Raw genomic sequence first — 18938 nt, forward strand, 5'->3', positions numbered from 1 at the left:
AACCTCTCTCTCTCTCTCTGTCAGTGTGTGTCTAACCTCTCTCTCTCTCTCTGTGTCAATGTGTGTGTGTGTGTAACCTCTCTCTCTCTCTCTGTCAATGTGTGTGTGTGTGTGTGTGAGTGTGTAACCTCTCTCTCTCTCTCTGTCAATGTGTGTGTGTGTAACCTCTCTCTCTCTCTCTGTCAATGTGTGTGTGTGTGTGTGTGTGTGTGTGTGTGTGTGTGTGTAACCTCTCTCTCTCTCTGCCAGTGTGTGTGTGTGTGTAACCTCTCTCTCTCTCTCTCTGCCAGTGTGTGTGTGTGTGTGTGTAACCTCTCTCTCTCTCTGCCAGTGTGTGTGTGTGTGTGTGTGTGTGTGTGTAACCTCTCTCTCTCTCTGCCAGTGTGTGTGTGTGTGTAACCTCTCTCTCTCTCTCTCTGCCAGTGTGTGTGTGTGTGAGTGTGTGTGTGTGTGTGTGTGTGTGTGTGTGTGTGTAACCTCTCTCTCTCTCTCTCTCTGCCAGTGTGTGTGTGTGTGAGTGCTGCCAGGGGCCAATGTTTGGGGAGGGTCTGCTTCTGATCCGGCCATGTTCAGAGCTCTTTGGTGTTGCCATGGTACCACTGGTGTTCTACGCCTGCAGCCCCTCCTGCTACAGAACCTTCCGGAACCAGACAGAGAACCTGACGGAGCTGCTCTACCAGGACTGAGATTCACAATACACACACACACAGATACACACGCACTCACACATACTCTCACACACACACACACACACACACACACACACACACACACACACACACACACACAGATACACACACACACACACACAGATACATACGCACACAAACACACACACACACACACACACACACACACTACTGCATCTTAATAGCCCTGCTCACACTAACCATTGCATTCTCGTCTATACATTTGTTACACACTATTTCAGTCCTTGTAGTTGTAGTCCTTGTCCTGAAATCTGATCAATGTTACATTAGCCATGTACATTCAACAGCCAGCTATTATTTGTGTAAGAGAAACACATACATATGTTGTCTATTCAAAACAAAGCTAAGAAAAATATAGTCATCACACAAATATGATTGTTGTGCCATTTATTGAATACATGTCAGTGAACACGCTTGTTAACTGGGTCATTAAATCACATACCACTGCAGATGAATCAGCTTTGTAATATTAGTGGAGTGGAATAGAAAGCTGAAGAGTTTAAAGAGCAAAGAGTTCTGTATGAATAACCTCTCATTCTGCTTGCTAGAAACACACGCTTAAACTGCTATCCTAACACCATATGGATAAACTGCCATCCCATAGTAAGCCCCAAACACAATGAATAAAGAAACACATTAGTTTCTATGAAGGTAATATGCATACATGGTGCCAGTTACACAATATGTATAATTGGGTTGATTGAAGGCCATTGCTCTGGTTATATCAGAAATGTATTCATTTCATAATGAAAGGTGGTCACTCAACCTAAACAAAGATCTAAAATTCACCTGTTTTGAAAATGTGATAATATAATAATAACAACGTAACAATACTAAATCAAACAAATAACTAGAACAAAATTAAGACAATTGAACCTAAAAGGTGATTTATTCACTTCATGATGAAAACACTTAAACAGAAAAGAAAATCTTCAGGAACTGAACTATTAACTGCAGTGTGTGTGTGTGTGTGTGTGTGTGTGTGTGTGTGTGTGTGTGTGTGTGTGTGTGTGTGTGTGTGTGTGTGTGTGTGTGTGTGTGTGTGTGTGTGTGTGTGTGTGTGTGTGTGTGTGTGTGTGTGTGTGTGTGTGTGTGTGTGTGTGTGTGCAGTGTGTGTGTATGTGCAGTGTGTGTGGAACTGAACTACTAACTGCAGTGTGTGTGTGTGTGTGTGTGTGTGTGTGTGCAGCCTGTGTGGAACTGAACTACTAACTGCAGTGTGTGTGCAGTGTGTGCAGTGTGTGTGGAACTGAACTACTAACTGCAGTGTGTCTGTGTCTGTGTGCGTGCGTGCGTGCGTGCGTGCGTGCGTGCGTGCGCGCGTGGTACATAATTGATAACTGCAAGCAACTGAACCAAGTCAACAATTTTCTCAAAATCCCCCAAGAGTACTGAAGGGAAACACATTTCATTATTCAACATCTTAAAGACAATAAAGACCAGAATAATCAAGTTGGTCTTTCAACAGATTTGGTAAGAGCTAATGATAATGAATGAAAAAAAAAAACTAATTTTAGACATGTTGTTTGATTTGACGATCACATTGATTAATATCCCCAACATCTGACTTGATTAATCTTGAGCACATTCTCCATGTTCCCCCATCACTGATGCCATGTGTGATGGTTCCCTTCTGGCCTGATTCACATGTCACGTCTACTAACACCATATATGGTTGTTACTCCCCCATAAAGTTTGCATTACTGCATGTTAAATGACTCTCTCAGGCTACTCAGTGCATCCTCTTCTGTCAGTGTTGTCCAGGCATGTGGGATATCTGCAGACTTACTGTTGAAGGCACCTATTTCTAGTAGTCTTAGGCACTAGACTCTCGTTTGATATGTTAAATTACTCTCTCAGGCTTCTCAGTGCATCCTCTGCTGTCAGTGTTCTCCAGGCATGTGGGATATCTGCAGGTTGTGCACGGTAAGCTTTTGCAAACTCATTGTTGAACTTCATCAGCACGTATTTCCAGTAGTCTGAGGCCTCTGTGCTAGAATCTCCTGTGATCTCCCAGTCAGGGTAGATGTCTCTGTACTCCTTATAGGGATGCCATTTATCACCTGTTTTTGAATTCTTAAATTTTGTATCACTGATCACTAAAGTTGTACAAATGTCTGTCACCAGCTTCTTGGAGGTATTCCATCTATACTGTCCAAAAGCTTGAGGTCGGTGCATGCTGGAGAAGTGTGTTTTGTGGTCCTGACCTCCTGCTTCACAGGGTGTCCCACAGAAGGGACACTGTTCCCCACATCCACACAGTCTGGTGAAGAGCAGCTCATGGGGTTTAGAGGGCAGGTCTGTAATTCTTTCAGTGATGTGTGAGGTGCCTGTTTTGTTGGCATACCCCTGAACTAGATGCAATTCCATATCCTCAATGAACTCCTTGAGGTTGATGGCAAACTGGTCTGTCTTGGCGTTGATGAGAATCAAAAAGTCGTCTAAGGCATCTCTTGGGAAGACCAGCTGATCCTTAAGATCAGAGCAGAACTGTCGTATGAACACCTTTATGTCCATGTTCTTGGTGATGCTGTCATCTGAGATCGTGTCAGTTATTTTCTTTACAATCTCAGAAAGGAGGTTTTTCTCCAGTTCTTGCATTTGTCCAGCTGATGACATTTCCTTAATGATTTGTTCCTTTATCCAGTTTTCCACAAATATCTCATATGATCTTGTGTAGTCCAAGTACTTCTGAAATGAGTCCTCATCGAGCAGCTGCTTCAAAAGGACATAATGCATGTCAGTACGGGTGTTGTAGGTCACACCCCTATCTCCCATCTTCATGTGATCTGCGATTGCCTGCCCAAGATGTTTAGACACGTAGTCCAGAACTGCTGGCTTCACACAGGTCTCTGTGAATTGTTTGGCTCTCTTCTGGCACTGATCTTTTTCACTGAACAATTCTAAGAAGTTCTCCAGAAATGTGGGTTTAGACTCCATCAGACGATTATGTGGGTCATTGTGGACATTGAATTCCTTGTGTGCTTCCTGGAAGAGCATCGCTGCACGGCCACAGACATGAACCTTAAGAGAAGCTTCACATTCATCACTAATCTGGTGATCTTTCAGCTGGTCATCAACAGCCTTGAGGAGGCCTCTGATGTACGTCTCATGGTAGTCTGTGTTGTTTCTCTTCATGGCACTTATGTGATCTGAAATAAGACTGTCACAGTGTCTGATGATACCGTCACAGATCTCTTGGATTTTATCAATTAAGGGATTCCTCCAGAGATATGATATGGCACGAAAATATTTCTTTCCATATGAAGACCAGTCAGTTTTAACAATGAATGTCCCCTGCCCACTACATTTCAGGTCAAATACAGAGACATCTCCACCCTTTGAACTTAAATTTGACCAGAGCAGATGGTGCACATCCTGATAAACATTTATCTCTGGCAGTCTGACTGCAGATAGCTCAGACATGATTCCTTCCCACATTTTCTCAAATTCTCTGGTGAGTCCATCCGTAGAGAAATCTGCTTTTCTCTCTTTACACCCTTTAAGCAACTCAAGGACCTTTTTCTCAATTATATCCATTTGCTTGTCCTTGATTTCATTCACTTTTTCCATTCCCTCTCTGATTTCAACAGCCTTCTCCAAAGAGTGTTTTATAGATGTTTCCATCTGTTGTCTGAGAGAGTTGCCACTTGTTCGGAAGTCATGTCTATATCTCTCTACTAAACTGACTTTGCCGTCCTTTTGCTGAAAGTATGTGTCAAGGTTGGACACGATTGTCTGCTTTTCTTCATCCAGCTTCTTTGATGCCTCATGTATCCACTCTCTGAGCTTGATATGTAAAAGATTCATTTGGACATTATTTTCAGACACGACAAAATTGGATATCATTGTTTCCTTGGTTATAAGCCACTTGTTCATCTCAGATCGGAAAGACCACTCCCAAGTGTTGTACTGAGTGCCTAAATCTGTGTATGCATCTGCCACCAAACTGTTCCTGATGTAAAAAATGGAGTTCTCAAATGTCACAGCATTCCACAAATCCTCAGTCCGCTTGAGGAAGTTTGTTGCATCATTGTTCCTGATATTATCAGATGTTTTTAAGGAGCCAATTAAACTCTTCTTGAGTTCATAGACAGCTTCACTGTAGCCAGCGTTCACTGGGGCCATTGGGGGAGTTCCATGCCAAAGTCCAGGGATGTAGTAGCTGTCTTTGTCAGGATTGTAGTCCATCACATCAGTGAACTTTGTGTTGGCTTCTCTTCTCTCCATTTTAGCTGCTATTTGGGTCATCTCATCCAAATGCTCTATCAGCTTCTTCCTGTCTCTCATGTTGCTGTCATGAGCAGACATGTCTGACATGTTCTGATGCACAAACAGACATCTGGGCTTTTTCCCAACCTCCTTCATCCTGAGAAAGGCGTGGACCACAATCTGCAGAATGTCCTTCATCTCTGTGGAGTTCTCCATGGCAATATTGATGATGGTGATGTCACTGAGCCCTATGACCAGCGTTGCTAATTCGTTGTCGTGTTCGTAGCTTGTGTCCAATGCTGCCAGCTCAGGTGATTTTAGGCCCTCTGTGTCAATGACCATGATGAAGTCACACTTAAGCTCAGATCTGAGTTCCTCAGAGACTTTAATCAGCAGCATGAAGGCTCCTCTGGTGCATCTTCCACTGCTGACTGCAAACTGCACTCCAAACATGGTGTTGAGAAGGGTGGACTTCCCAGTGCTCTGCACTCCCAGCACAGTCAACACCAGGATCTTACTCTTGGTGTCCACCAGCTGATGTAGCTGAGTCAGGACCTCTTTTATCCACTTCATTGGGATGTTTGATGCGTCTCCATCGAGCAGCTCGACTGGAAATCCATCCAGCAGCATCTGAGCACACAGAGCAGGTAGGTGCTGGACTTGTTGTCGGGCTGGGTTGTTTTCTGGAAGGGAGCAAGCACACTCATAAAGCTGGCCCAGCTCACGGAAGAAGTGCTCAGGACCCAATGAGCAGTTCGAGATTTGCTCATCTAAGTTCCCAATCAGCTCCTTATTCTGTGGTGTGTTTCTACAGACATCTTTGTACTGCTCTTTCAGTGTGGACAGCTCATGTCTAGAGAAGGTGTCCAGCTGAATCTTCAGCCACTTCAGGAAGTAGAGACGCTGTGCTCCTGACTCTGAGATTCCAACAAGGAATTTCCCCATGGCTTCTGAGACAGCCTTCTGCTGCTGTTCCTCTCTGAGTGTTTCTTCTTTTGTCTTGAGTGAACTCTCTATGTTTTTGCCTGCATTCCACATTCTGCAGTTCTCTTTTTCTAATTGACTGATTTGCTTCCAGATTTCACCATGTAAGGGCAACTGGTCTTTCTTGAATTCCACAACATCCTGAATTTTTCCAGTGATGCCTTCAGCATTTGCTCTGGCATTTCTACACTCAGTGCAGTCCTCATCAACCACAATACCAACGCATTGAGCAACAGCTGCCATGGCTTCCACTTTCATTTTAATTGTATCATTTCCAATGACGCCATTCACATGGAAACGCAAAGTCTTTACAAACTCTGCTTCATTCTGCTTTTTCTTGATGATCACATTGTTCTCCTTCACCTTGTGCTTCATGCATATATCCCTGAGTGTCTCCATGTTGAAGGTCTTACTCTGAGAGTTGGTGACCAGGAACAGCTCAGCTCTGCTCTCTCTGTTGATCAGAGTGCTGAGGTCTCCCTCTAGGTCATCACTGAAGATGAAAACAGCAGCTGAGGTCTGACACAGGAAGGACATCTGGGTCTTAAACAACCTGCCATCTCCTCTCAGATTGGCTATGGCCACTGGCTGTGTGAACATGTCAATGTTTGTGCTCCCACAGGGTAGATACCAGCTGACTTCAACCAGACCATCTGAGATTCTCCTGGGCACATCACCACACTTCATGTCACGGTGAAGAAATGTGTCGTTGTGATGATGAGGATTACTGAGCAACTTGTTCAGAGTTTGAGATTTGGGCAGACTGCTCTCTCCTAGTCTAACAAAAGACACCATGGGGATGTCCATTTCTACAATCCTGCCCTCTACAAATGTCCTGTCACCTGCTAGAGAGTGAGGTCTGAACTTTTTAACCAGGTCTCTCATGGCCCACAGCATCAGAGTGCTCTGCTGTGTGTCACAGTTTGCCAGCAGCAAAGGAACAGCAAACTGGCACATGGACATTTTGGACACCATTTCCTGCTGGAGGAAAGGATCTGAGCAGTGGAAAAGAGCAGTGATCAAATCTAGAGGATTAATGGCATCAGAATCAACATTAGAAACACTGAAACTATTACCATACATTGGCTGGTCTTGTGCACATTTGATATTTCTTGCATTTAAATTGGACATAAACAGTTTCCTTAAGAAGGTCCACGGGAGCTGCTCCAGACTTTGTGCTGGTCCATCAGCCACTGTGTTACTGTTGATCTCCAGGACTGAGCTGAGTGTGAGCTTCTGTCTAAAGTTGTCCTTCAGGTGTAATGTAGACAGCACATCAGAGAGGCGCACTCCTGATGAAAACCAAGCATCATATAATTTAAAATAAATACAAAACAAATAATACAGGTGCTCATGGCTAAATGTCATAATGTAAAATAAATAAATAATAGAATGTTTAAAGAATTCACTACAATGGCAAAAAAACATTTTTACCCATTGCCTGTATTTTCCACTTAAAACATAGGTGATGTGCAGGGTTTACGGACACAACAGAAATTATTTTCATTATGATGAGGTGAACTACTAGCCCCACTACATTCTGTTGTTAAAGTTCTTACCTGTCATCATCTTAACAGTAGCAGGCTGGCTCTTTCCTCCATGTTGGAGCTCAGTGTAGACTCTAACAGTGTAGTCAGTTCCTGGTTTCAGGCCTGTGATGTCTGTGCTGCATGACTCAGTAGAGATGGACTTTGGCTCACTCCCTTCCCTCTGGTAAAAGATCAGGAAGCTGTGTGGAGTCTGCTCCATCTCAAGAGACACCAGCCAGCTGAGGCTAGCAGATGATGCAGTGATGGAGCTCACAGTCAGACGCTCTGGGACTGGGATCTCTGAACAGATTGAAATTTAGTCTGAGTATTAAAGTAATACATAAGTAATGACTCATTATAGCTGTACAGAAGTGTGGTCTTTTTTTCTTACCTGATGTAAAACTTTTGGAGGTGGGTTTGCTTTGACGGCCATTTTTCATTGTAGATACTTGGACAGTGTATTTATGGCCATGTTGCAAGTCCGAGATGGAATAAAGGAGTAAATCTGTGTGAATGCTCCTGAGATGTTCCCCCTGTCCCTCAGAGAAAAGTTCCAGCAGATAAGACACCTGGTCTACTCCTTCTGGTTTGGTCCACTTCAAAGAGACACACAAGGACTTTGGTTCTACAGTGAGATCCTCTGGTATCGGAACCTCTGCAGAACAGATCATTTAACATCAGTTACATCAGAGACAGAGCAGAGCCTGCTGCCTTCAAACAGGTATGCCTCCTTTGAATATCATGCAATTATGGTAACTGCTCCTGTTAAAACTTATGTGATTGTTATCTACCGTCCACCCTGACAATTGGGTGATTTCATCCATGAGCAACAACAGGTCCCCACTCCTCATTTTTCAATGACAAGATCAACGGTGCAACTGACACTCTGAAACTATTCTCCACCTTCAAAACTCTGCACTACCCTCCTCCTCCTCCCCCAGCTACTAACCTCACTGCTGATAACTTTGCTTCCTTTTTCACAGAGAAAGTGGCAGCCATCTGGAAACAATTCAACCAACTGTCTCCCCCCCTAAGGACGCAACCGTCAATGGCTCATCGTTTCCTTCTTTCATCCCTCTCACTGAGAGTGTGGTCTCCAAAATCCTAACAGGTAGCCGTCCAACTACATGCCCGCTGGACCCCATCCCATCCAACATCCTTCAAGCCATATCGCCTGCCGTCTTACCTGCAATAACACAAGTGATTAATGCTTCATTTCATTCTGGAACATTTCCTTCTTCATTCAAAGTGGCTCGGGTAGAGGCCGTCTCTCGATCCCACCCAGGTGGAAAACCTTGACCGGATTCACTTCTCACGCTCCTACCTAAAACCATTGAGAGGGCAGCTTCCAAACAGGTCACAGAGTTCCTGTCAAGGAACAATCTCCTCAATCCAAACCAGTCAGGATTCAAAAGCGGTCACTCCACCGAAACAGCCCTGTTGTCTGTGACAGAGGCCTTAAAAACAGCTAGAGCAGCAGCTCAATCCTCAGCTCTCGTCCTGCTTGACTTATCAGCTGCGTTTGATACAGTCAACCACCGCATCCTTCTGTCCATACTGTCAAGTATAGGCATTTCTGGTTAGCCACATTTCTGGTTTGAATCATACCTCACTGGGCGCTCGTTCAATGTGTCATGGCAAGGTCAGTTGTCTGTACCTCACCGTCTCACCACAGGGGTGCCCCAAGGCTCGGTGATGGGACCACTTCTCTTTGCCATTTACACCACCTCGTTGAGCCCTATCATCCGCTCGCTTGGTTTTTCATATCACTGTTATGCTGATGATACTCAATTTTTTTCTGTCTTTCCCTCCTGAGGACACCACTGATATATCCACATGGATGAAAAATCACCACCTTCAGCTGAACCTGAAGGTGGTGAACGGAAACGGAACTGATGGTCTTTCCAGCCAAACAGGTCATCCACCACAACATCAGTATCAATATTGACTCCTTATCTCTTGTTCCATCCAAAACAGCAAGAAACCACGGGGTCATTATTGATGACCAACTGACTTTCACGGACCACATCGCCTCTGTCTCCAGGTCCTGCCGCTTTGCGCTATTCAACATTCGTAAAATCAGGCCGCACCTAACCCAGAATGCCACCCACCTGCTGGTGCAAACCTTGGTGAGTTCCCGCCTTGATTACTGCAACGCCCTCCTAACGGGACTGCCGGCTTGTGTGGTGAAACCACTTCAGATGATCCAGAACACGGCAGCGCGTCTGGTGTTCAACCAACCAAAAAGGGCACAGGTCACCCCGCTACTCATTGAGCTCCACTGGCTGCCTGTAGCTGCTCGCATTAAGTTCAAGTCACTTATGCTTGCCTACAGAGTGATTACTGGCTCAGCTCCAACCTACCTAAATGCTCTTGTAAGGGCAAATGTTACACCCAGGATGCTGCGCTCTTCTAGTGAGCGTCGTTTGGCACTGCCGTCTGTGCAAGTACAGCAGTCCAGACTATTCTCATTTGTAGTTCCACGTTGGTGGAATGAACTGCCTAGCACTACCAGAGCAGGGGCGTCCCTCTCTACCTTTAAGAAGCTTTTGAAGACCCAACTCGTCAGAGATCACCTCCCTTCCTAACTGGCACCTTGACTAGCGCTTAACTTGGACTTACAGCAGTTACATTCCTGCACTTCTTTTTCTTTTGTTTTTTGTTTTTCTATTTCTTATGTAAAGTAGTATTTATTGTTACACTAGGTCTCTATTGCTCGTAACTTGACTGTTCTCTCTCTTGTACGTCGCTTTGGACTTATTTGCTGTCTTGCTTTGTCTTTTGTTGCACTTGCTTGATGTTTGACTGTGTTAGGAAAGTAGCTGCCAACCTAGTCAACATAGCCATCACAGTAACATTACAAAGAAGCTGAGGCGAAAGCACTTATTACTAGCATCAATGTCCAGGCGTATTGCTAACATCGCTAACGAGATGTCTTGCTAGCAGCTAAACTTAGCAAAACCTGTTGAAATTTGCTTACTTTGTTTATGACAAACTGGCGAGTCAACAACTTTCCTTACACAGCAAGTGCAAGACAAAGCAAGACAGCAAATAAGTTACTGAATAGTCAAGCAGAAAGTAGCCCCCTACCTGGCGGCTCCAGAAACTCCATAGTGTTACTTTAAATGTTGGTGTTCCATTCTCACATAGAGAACTTAAAGAGGTTCCTTGGAATGCAACTATTATAACTTTTGCTGTAATTTGGCCACCATTGCTGTTTACAACCTCATTAATAACCTAACTATGAACCATTTATAAACCTTAATAAGGGGAGCCTTATTGTAAAGTGCTCCAGAGTGTTTTAACCAATTTTTAACACAAAAAGGTGCTAATCCTCACCTGTCGGTGCAGATCCCACCACGTGGCTCTGGCGGGCATCTTCACTGAGGGTCAGGGGCGGCTTGTCCATAAGGGTGACGCACTGCCTAGGGAAAAAAAACTGATATTGATGAATATGGCTCATGAGAGTGGATCTGCAACCCGTACCAACCCATATGCAATTAATAATGATTGATAAACATATATTCCATATGTGCTTTTCTGAATGCTGCTTGAGTCATGTCTTGCAATGATATAACCACTGTGTGCTCTCCTAATATGTGGTGTGAAACATGCTAAATAACTGTGTGTGGTCATTGCTTGAGTTATGCTTACACAAACCTATATCCATATATGCTTGCTGAAAAATGCGTGAAATATGAAATGTGCTTAACCAACGAGAATGCAAAGCAGAACAATGTGTACTTTGAGAGAGTTTGCAAACTTCACTGTGCTGTACATTGTGTAATGGGACAGGAAGGGGCCTATTTGGGCCGGCGAGGGAAACCAGGGATGTGACACATGGGTCAGAAATGAACATATGTTGCTAGGAGACGTCAGGAAAAAGGAGGTGGTTTAGAACTTGTATGCATGTGCAAGGGATTTAAAAGGTGAATGCAGTTTGTGTTCGCGAGTCTTAGTCTTTTAGAGTCTTCAGTCTTCTTTTCTTCTTTTGTCTTTGCTTGTTTGCTTAGAGAACTTTGTTACTCTCACTTTTCATTTCTTTGTAACTTTTTACCTTTTTGACAATAAATACAAGAGGTCCTTTTTATTAACACCAAGATCCATGTCTGCGTTTTTACTATGGACTAAGCTACCCCCGAGAATGATGGCCGCCTTATCCTAGTATCCCAGCCACAAATCTAGATCGTAATCTCAAACAAGCCATCCGCAAGAAGCCGAGGCCCCTTGAAGAAAGAATCGACAAGACAGCTGGTGTGAACGGGTAAGATTGACCTTAGCTTTTCCATTTCAGGAAAAGGATACAATTAGGGTGATTGTGATTCCTTTTTGTATTAGGGCTGAAACATACTCTATAGGGAGATGAACAGAATGACATGATATTCCGAACTAGCCTGTTTTAGATAAGTGTGACCAACAGACGTAGTGATTAATTGTGAGAGCATTCGAAAGCTCACGTGTAAAAACACTCAATTTTCATCTATAGGGGGACACAAAGGAACTTATTCTTCAATATATAAACGCAATATCTGTGTAAGTCACGTAAATGAAGACATGTAAATTTAAATGTAATATTTTTTGTTCTGTCGGATTCTACCACTAGACCGTCTGATCTGCCTCTGTATGTCATTGTCGAATCAGGTAACAGTCATTCAGTCAGCCTAAAGTCATGCTTCTAATGGCCCTGCCCCTTCTGGGGCGATTTGGGGCGAAATGAAAATCGCCCCAGACCTCTCTCATTGACTCCCATGTTAAATCCATTTTTTTCACAAAACAGAGCTCTCAATGCATTCTCCATGGCTTCCGAGAGGGCTCGCCCCTCCATGTCGTGTCATAAGTAATGGACGTAAAAGCCTATACGAACGTCATACAGCCTTTGACAGAGGCATATTCTGTCAAGATGGCTCCTGTTCAGTGCAACAACTCGATTCGCTCTTTGACAGAAACTCCTTTTTAGTTGGCGTACTAATGAAGTGGAACGAAAGAAAATCGCGGTCGTGAAGTGGCTAATGCGGTCTGTATTTCTATATACCACTCACTTTTCATAGTTTTTATATTGTGTTTCACAGTTCGCTTCTTGCACTAACACTAAATTATTTTTTATGTGATGACTTATTTTGCTTTTGTAAGCCAATACTTTCAAGATCAGTCAATAAATATTGTTGGTTTTGACTTATGTTACCCCTTCTTTATGTTGTTACTGGACATATAATGTGTCCTGTTAAGCTATGTTACATCATACAACATTTGAGACACGTGGATAATGAAAAAGTGGGATAATTTAATGTGGAGCCACATCATGTTAGCTTATGATGCAACTTTCTTCCATAGCTTTCCACCTGTAACTTGCTACTCTAGCTATGTAGCAAGAGGGGACATATTACTGTTGTGTGCTGCCAATAGTGGACAAAAAGTTATTGCTGTATGAGTCAATCAGCTAACTAAATGTACCTACTGAATGGGTCGCCTTAATCATTATCAAAAAAATTGCCCCCCCATGAGCCGATACTTAAAAAAAAATAAAATAAATAAAAATACGAAAAAAAAAAAAAATACAAACTCCGTGAAAAATGTGAAAAATGCAAAAGTAAATTAATCGATCTATATTGATTAAACAATGAAAAACTAAACAAAAAGTATCAGAGGATATAAGCGCACAGTGCTAGAATCGTGGTAAATAAGAAAAAAACAATGAAAATAGTGAAAATATAAAAAAATGCTAAAAAAGTAAAGGAGCTAAGTAAACAGGCTGCCATTCAGGCGCCTCCATTGTGACGAGAAACAAAAGGCAGATGTGAGTGTATGAGATCACCTCAGGCCTGTATCTACATGCATCAAAAGGCAGATGTGAGTGTATGGGATCACCTCAGGCCTGTGTCTACATGCATCAAAAGGCAGATGTGAGTGTGTGGGATCACCTCAGACCTGTATCTACATGCATCAAAAGGCAGATGTGAGTGTATGGGATCACCACAGACCTGTATCTACATGCATCAAAAGGCAGATGTGAGTGTGTGGGATCACCTCAGACCTGTATCTACATGCATCAAAAGGCAGATGTGAGTGTATGGGATCACCTCTCAGTCTTCTCTGGTGCATCTGCCTGGTCCTTCCTCAGCTGGGAACCAGCAGCAGACTCCTGTTCTCCCCCTTCTCCAGGCAAAGATATTTCTACTGGATTTCTCAGCTCCTCTGATCCAGGTGCTCCTTTAAACTGGGATTGCTCATCAGCGCCTCCTGTCTGTTCCTCAGGGAAACTGGGGGGGTTGCCATGGGGTGAAATAGGACTCCATTTAGGTCTGGCAAATTATTTTCTGGTTTAACAGCAATGTTTTCAATTTCTAATGTCTGCTCTGCTATGTCACTCTGCTATGTCACTGTCACTCAAGAGTAGTTTGAAAACCAACATGACGTCACCCGGACACAATTTGGCCACAGAGGAATTATGATTTAGGACATGTGCACTAATAAAACCCCAGTAAGTAACAAAGTTTACACTAAACTGTTGAGGAAAAGGTGAGGGAATCTACAGAATTCAAATGGAAATCCACAGTTTTCTAATTATTTTACTGGATATGGTGATCATCATATCATATGCTTTATTTTCTGTATAATTGTATTCATTATTTTTTTTCTTATGTATAATGGTGATCAGGACTTTTACTGATTTTTATACAGGAAGTAGGGCTTTTAATGTATCATAAAAAAGCAAACCTGAGGAACCAGGAAGTGAGTGCATGTGTGGGACACCTGAGATTTCCAGTGCCGGTTGATAAGCCATTTCGTGTGTCAGGAAAACTGGAGGAATTCTCAAAGGAGCCTGAGGCCAGTTAATGGAATACATCCTCTCTATCTTGCCTTTATGGATAAATCATTAGAATATTCGGTACTTTGATTTTTTTCACCTTTTTTGGCGAGAGAAGAGGAGTTTTTTTGTTTGTTTGTTTGTTGCATATGGTGGCCGGACATGGTTTGAAGGCCGACTTTTTCTTTTGGACCCTCCTTTGCCAAATATCATAATGGATCAATGCTTAAGGGGGGTTGAAGTATAATTCGATATGTATGACTTTTGTTATTTAGTTTTGAAAATGTTTACCATGGTTTGTATAGCTCGTCCTTTGAGTGAATTGAGGAAATTGTTTGTCTTGTGTATTCAATTTGCACCTCTACAGTGTCTCGAATAATATTTTATAATTTGGGTTTCCGGGTTAAGACCAATTTGTTATAAGGTAAGAACTGACTTACTCGGTGACCTTCTCCTGTTCTACATAGTGCACTTTGCGCCCTAAGACCAAAGTGACTCCTAATGGACATCATACTGGACACAGGAGAAGGTGGCCTTTCTTTTTGTGTCCTACGACCACAAGGCACCAGATAACCTTTGAGAGTCTGGAGTTGGATGATTTTTGGGGGGATGGGTAGGGTGCACTAACTTTAGAAACCAGACCACTAAAAATGTGCTCACCCTTAATTCATCTGAAAATCTGCCAATATCAGAGACTTTTTTTACCTAAAGCAGCAGTACGGGGTTTTTGTCAAAAACTAGGAAGATACTGTAACTACATAAAGACCAAAAGCAAAAACCTTGCAAACACCACCAACAGCCCAGTTGGCACTAATTGGTTGCCAACATTCTAACTGGCGTATTTCTGGGATATTTTTGGTGATGCCGTGCTGTGATTGGTATGGGATGGGTATCGTTTGGGTTTTTTCCAATACCAGTGCTAAAACGATACTTTAAAAACGATACCGGTGCCTAAACGGTGCCTTAGCCGATACTTAAAAAAAAAAAAAAAAAACTACGAGCTAAAAAAAAAATACAAACTATGAACAATATTGTGTAGGCTATCCTATAAGCCTCAGTGTGGACGGCAAAGTGTTCCCGTTTATTATAAAGATAGAAATGTATACATAAAATTGGTATTATCACCCGGTGCTGGTTGCTTATAAAACAAGATTCTGTCGGTGAAGTGGGTTTCACGGCTACGGTAAGAACCGTGTGTTCCCCGCCATCCACACCTTTCCCAAATTGATTAATCACACCTGGAAATATACTCAATTCCCAGTGACGGGCCACACCCAGTGCAATACTCCCCCAAGTGGCTAAAATAAGTAATACTAAAATAAACCTAACCAAAAAGGTGGATAGAAATGGCTCCTACAATATATTAACTGTTGACAACAGTTTACAGTATACTTAAATAAATATAAATAAATACAAAACACACACACACTCTGTACACACACTACAGCTTCAAACTTCAGCAATTATTTTGCAGAATTATGAGCATATTTGCCTTTGGAGTCAAAAATGTATTATATTGTTTGCATTTATTTCATGAAATGTCACCATTTTCTGATTTGTTTATACCTATCTTTTCTATCTTGGTTATACTTAATCTTGTTATTTGAACACATGAGTGGGTGAACTTGTACTGTCCCTTTAAGAGACTAGGTTTAGATTGGGTGGTATCTTCATTTAGTTTTCAGTCTGCGGTTGCTGATCTGCCTTTGACTCTTCGCCCTTCTCTCCCCCCCTTACACGCAATTGTTTTGTTGAGATTGCTGCACGTCGCGTTGTTTGAATCATTTTCTGCGAAATACAGCCACACATTTGACCGTTTACCTTTCGGCATTTTCTCTGTTAAATTGATGGCTAGCTCTGTTTGTGCTTGCTCTGTGAAATGCTGACTGCTCTTCGCTGTCATAAGACTGTTGCTATGAAAACACCAATGAGCGTGAGCGACACAGGACAAAGTTTACATTGGGAGATGGGGCAGTTTTAAATGTGCTCCACGAAATCTGCCTAGCAAGAAAATAAAAAAGAATTCATACAGATCGTACTCAGACAGATCTACGCCACTAACATTACTGCTCGTTAGCTATCGCTAGTTTTCTATTGTTTTGGAACCAGCCTTCATGTTTCATGTTGCAGCCTGAAAAAATTCCTGTTTATAAGACAACATTAGCACCAACTGTCTGGCATTTTACAAACTAAGTCAGACAATTTTAAAGCAGAGATATAAAATTATCTTGAATGAAAGGTGGTTCCTGTATAAATTCCAGTTGTAGACAGCTGTGGAATGTTTTTCTTGCCCGCCAGCTGGTCATTCTGAAGTCACGTGAAAACTATGAATGTATGCTATATAAACCTATGTGTAAAACTGTAACAGCACAGACCTGTATCTACATGAAACAAAAGGCAGATGTGAGTGTATGAGATCACCTCAGGCCTGTGTCTACATGCATCAAAAGGCAGATGTGAGTGTATGGGATCACCTCAGACCTGTATCTACATGCATCAAAAGGCAGATGTGAGTGTATGGGATCACCTCTCAGTCTTCTCTGGTGCATCTGCCTGGTCCTTCCTCAGCTGGGAACCAGCAGCAGACTCCTGTTCTCCCCCTTCTCCAGGCAAAGACATTTCTACTGGATTTCTCAGCGCCTCTGATCCAGGTGCTCCTTTAAACTGGGATTGCTCATCAGCGCCTCCTGTCTGTTCCTCAGGGAAACTGGGGGGGTTGCCATGGGGTGAAATAGGACTCCATTTAGGTCTGGCAAATTATTTTCTGGTTTAACAGCAATGTTTTCAATTTCTAATGTCTGCTCTGCTATGTCACTCTGCTATGTCACTGTCACTCAAGAGTCGTTTGAAAACCAACATGACGTCACCCGGACACAATTTGGCCACAGAGGAATTATGATTTAGGACATGTGCACTAATAAAACCCCAGTAAGTAACAAAGTTTACACTAAACTGTTGAGGAAAAGGTGAGGGAATCTACAGAATTCAAATGGAAATCCACAGTTTTCTAATTATTTTACTGGATATGGTGATCATCATATCATATGCTTTATTTTCTGTATAATTGTATTCATTATTTTTTTTCTTATGTATAATGGTGATCAGGACTTTTACTGATTTTTATACAGGAAGTAGGGCTTTTAATGTATCATAAAAAAAGCAAACCTGAGGAACCAGGAAGTGAGTGCATGTGTGGGACACCTGAGATTTCCAGTGCCGGTTGATAAGCCATTTCGTGTGTCAGGAAAACTGGAGGAATTCTCAAAGGAGCCTGAGGCCAGTTAATGGAATACATCCTCTCTATCTTGCCTTTATGGATAAATCATTAGAATATTCGGTACTTTGATTTTTTTCACCTTTTTTGGCGAGAGAAGAGGAGTTTTTTTGTTTGTTTGTTTGTTGCATATGGTGGCCGGACATGGTTTGAAGGCCGACTTTTTCTTTTGGACCCTCCTTTGCCAAATATCATAATGGATCAATGCTTAAGGGGGGTTGAAGTATAATTCGATATGTATGACTTTTGTTATTTAGTTTTGAAAATGTTTACCATGGTTTGTATAGCTCGTCCTTTGAGTGAATTGAGGAAATTGTTTGTCTTGTGTATTCAATTTGCACCTCTACAGTGTCTCGAATAATATTTTATAATTTGGGTTTCCGGGTTAAGACCAATTTGTTATAAGGTAAGAACTGACTTACTCGGTGACCTTCTCCTGTTCTACATAGTGCACTTTGCGCCCTAAGACCAAAGTGACTCCTAATGGACATCATACTGGACACAGGAGAAGGTGGCCTTTCTTTTTGTGTCCTACGACCACAAGGCACCAGATAACCTTTGAGAGTCTGGAGTTGGATGATTTTTGGGGGGATGGGTAGGGTGCACTAACTTTAGAAACCAGACCACTAAAAATGTGCTCACCCTTAATTCATCTGAAAATCTGCCAATATCAGAGACTTTTTTTACCTAAAGCAGCAGTACGGGGTTTTTGTCAAAAACTAGGAAGATACTGTAACTACATAAAGACCAAAAGCAAAAACCTTGCAAACACCACCAACAGCCCAGTTGGCACTAATTGGTTGCCAACATTCTAACTGGCGTATTTCTGGGATATTTTTGGTGATGCCGTGCTGTGATTGGTATGGGATGGGTATCGTTTGGGTTTTTTCCAATACCAGTGCTAAAACGATACTTTAAAAACGATACCGGTGCCTAAACGGTGCCTTAGCCGATACTTAAAAAAAAAAAAAAAAACTACGAGCTAAAAAAAAAATACAAACTATGAACAATATTGTGTAGGCTATCCTATAAGCCTCAGTGTGGACGGCAAAGTGTTCCCGTTTATTATAAAGATAGAAATGTATACATAAAATTGGTATTATCACCCGGTGCTGGTTGCTTATAAAACAAGATTCTGTCGGTGAAGTGGGTTTCACGGCTACGGTAAGAACCGTGTGTTCCCCGCCATCCACACCTTTCCCAAATTGATTAATCACACCTGGAAATATACTCAATTCCCAGTGACGGGCCACACCCAGTGCAATACTCCCCCAAGTGGCTAAAATAAGTAATACTAAAATAAACCTAACCAAAAAGGTGGATAGAAATGGCTCCTACAATATATTAACTGTTGACAACAGTTTACAGTATACTTAAATAAATATAAATAAATACAAAACACACACACACTCTGTACACACACT

The 18938-nt window shown here is 42.3% G+C and overlaps 1 protein-coding gene across 1 annotated transcript; it reads right to left on the reverse strand.

Annotated features, from left to right (window-relative positions):
• Window positions 1-2558: 2558 nt before the first annotated feature.
• On the reverse strand, window positions 2559-10844 carry LOC122128932 (up-regulator of cell proliferation-like). Its single transcript, XM_042703988.1, has 2 exons — window positions 10775-10844; window positions 2559-7198 (listed from the first exon to the last, which is right to left on the reverse strand). Exons 1-2 carry the CDS (start codon window positions 10842-10844, stop codon window positions 2559-2561), a joined length of 4710 nt encoding a protein of 1569 aa, XP_042559922.1.
• Between the last annotated feature and the right edge of the window lie 8094 nt (window positions 10845-18938).

Source organism: Clupea harengus, unplaced genomic scaffold (assembly GCF_900700415.2).
Source record: "Clupea harengus unplaced genomic scaffold, Ch_v2.0.2, whole genome shotgun sequence".
NCBI lineage: Eukaryota > Metazoa > Chordata > Actinopteri > Clupeiformes > Clupeidae > Clupea > Clupea harengus.

What these genes read in the sequence shown, in the direction of transcription:
- LOC122128932 (XM_042703988.1), bottom strand. Translation starts at nt 10,844, where the DNA reads ATGGACAAGCCGCCCCTGACCCTCAGTGAAGATGCCCGCCAGAGCCAC. An exon ending in GGTGGGATCTGCACCGACAG is followed by an intron (nt 7,199 to 10,774) that starts GTGAGGATTAGC and finishes GGTTTTCATCAG; the next exon opens with GAGTGCGCCTCTCTGATGTG.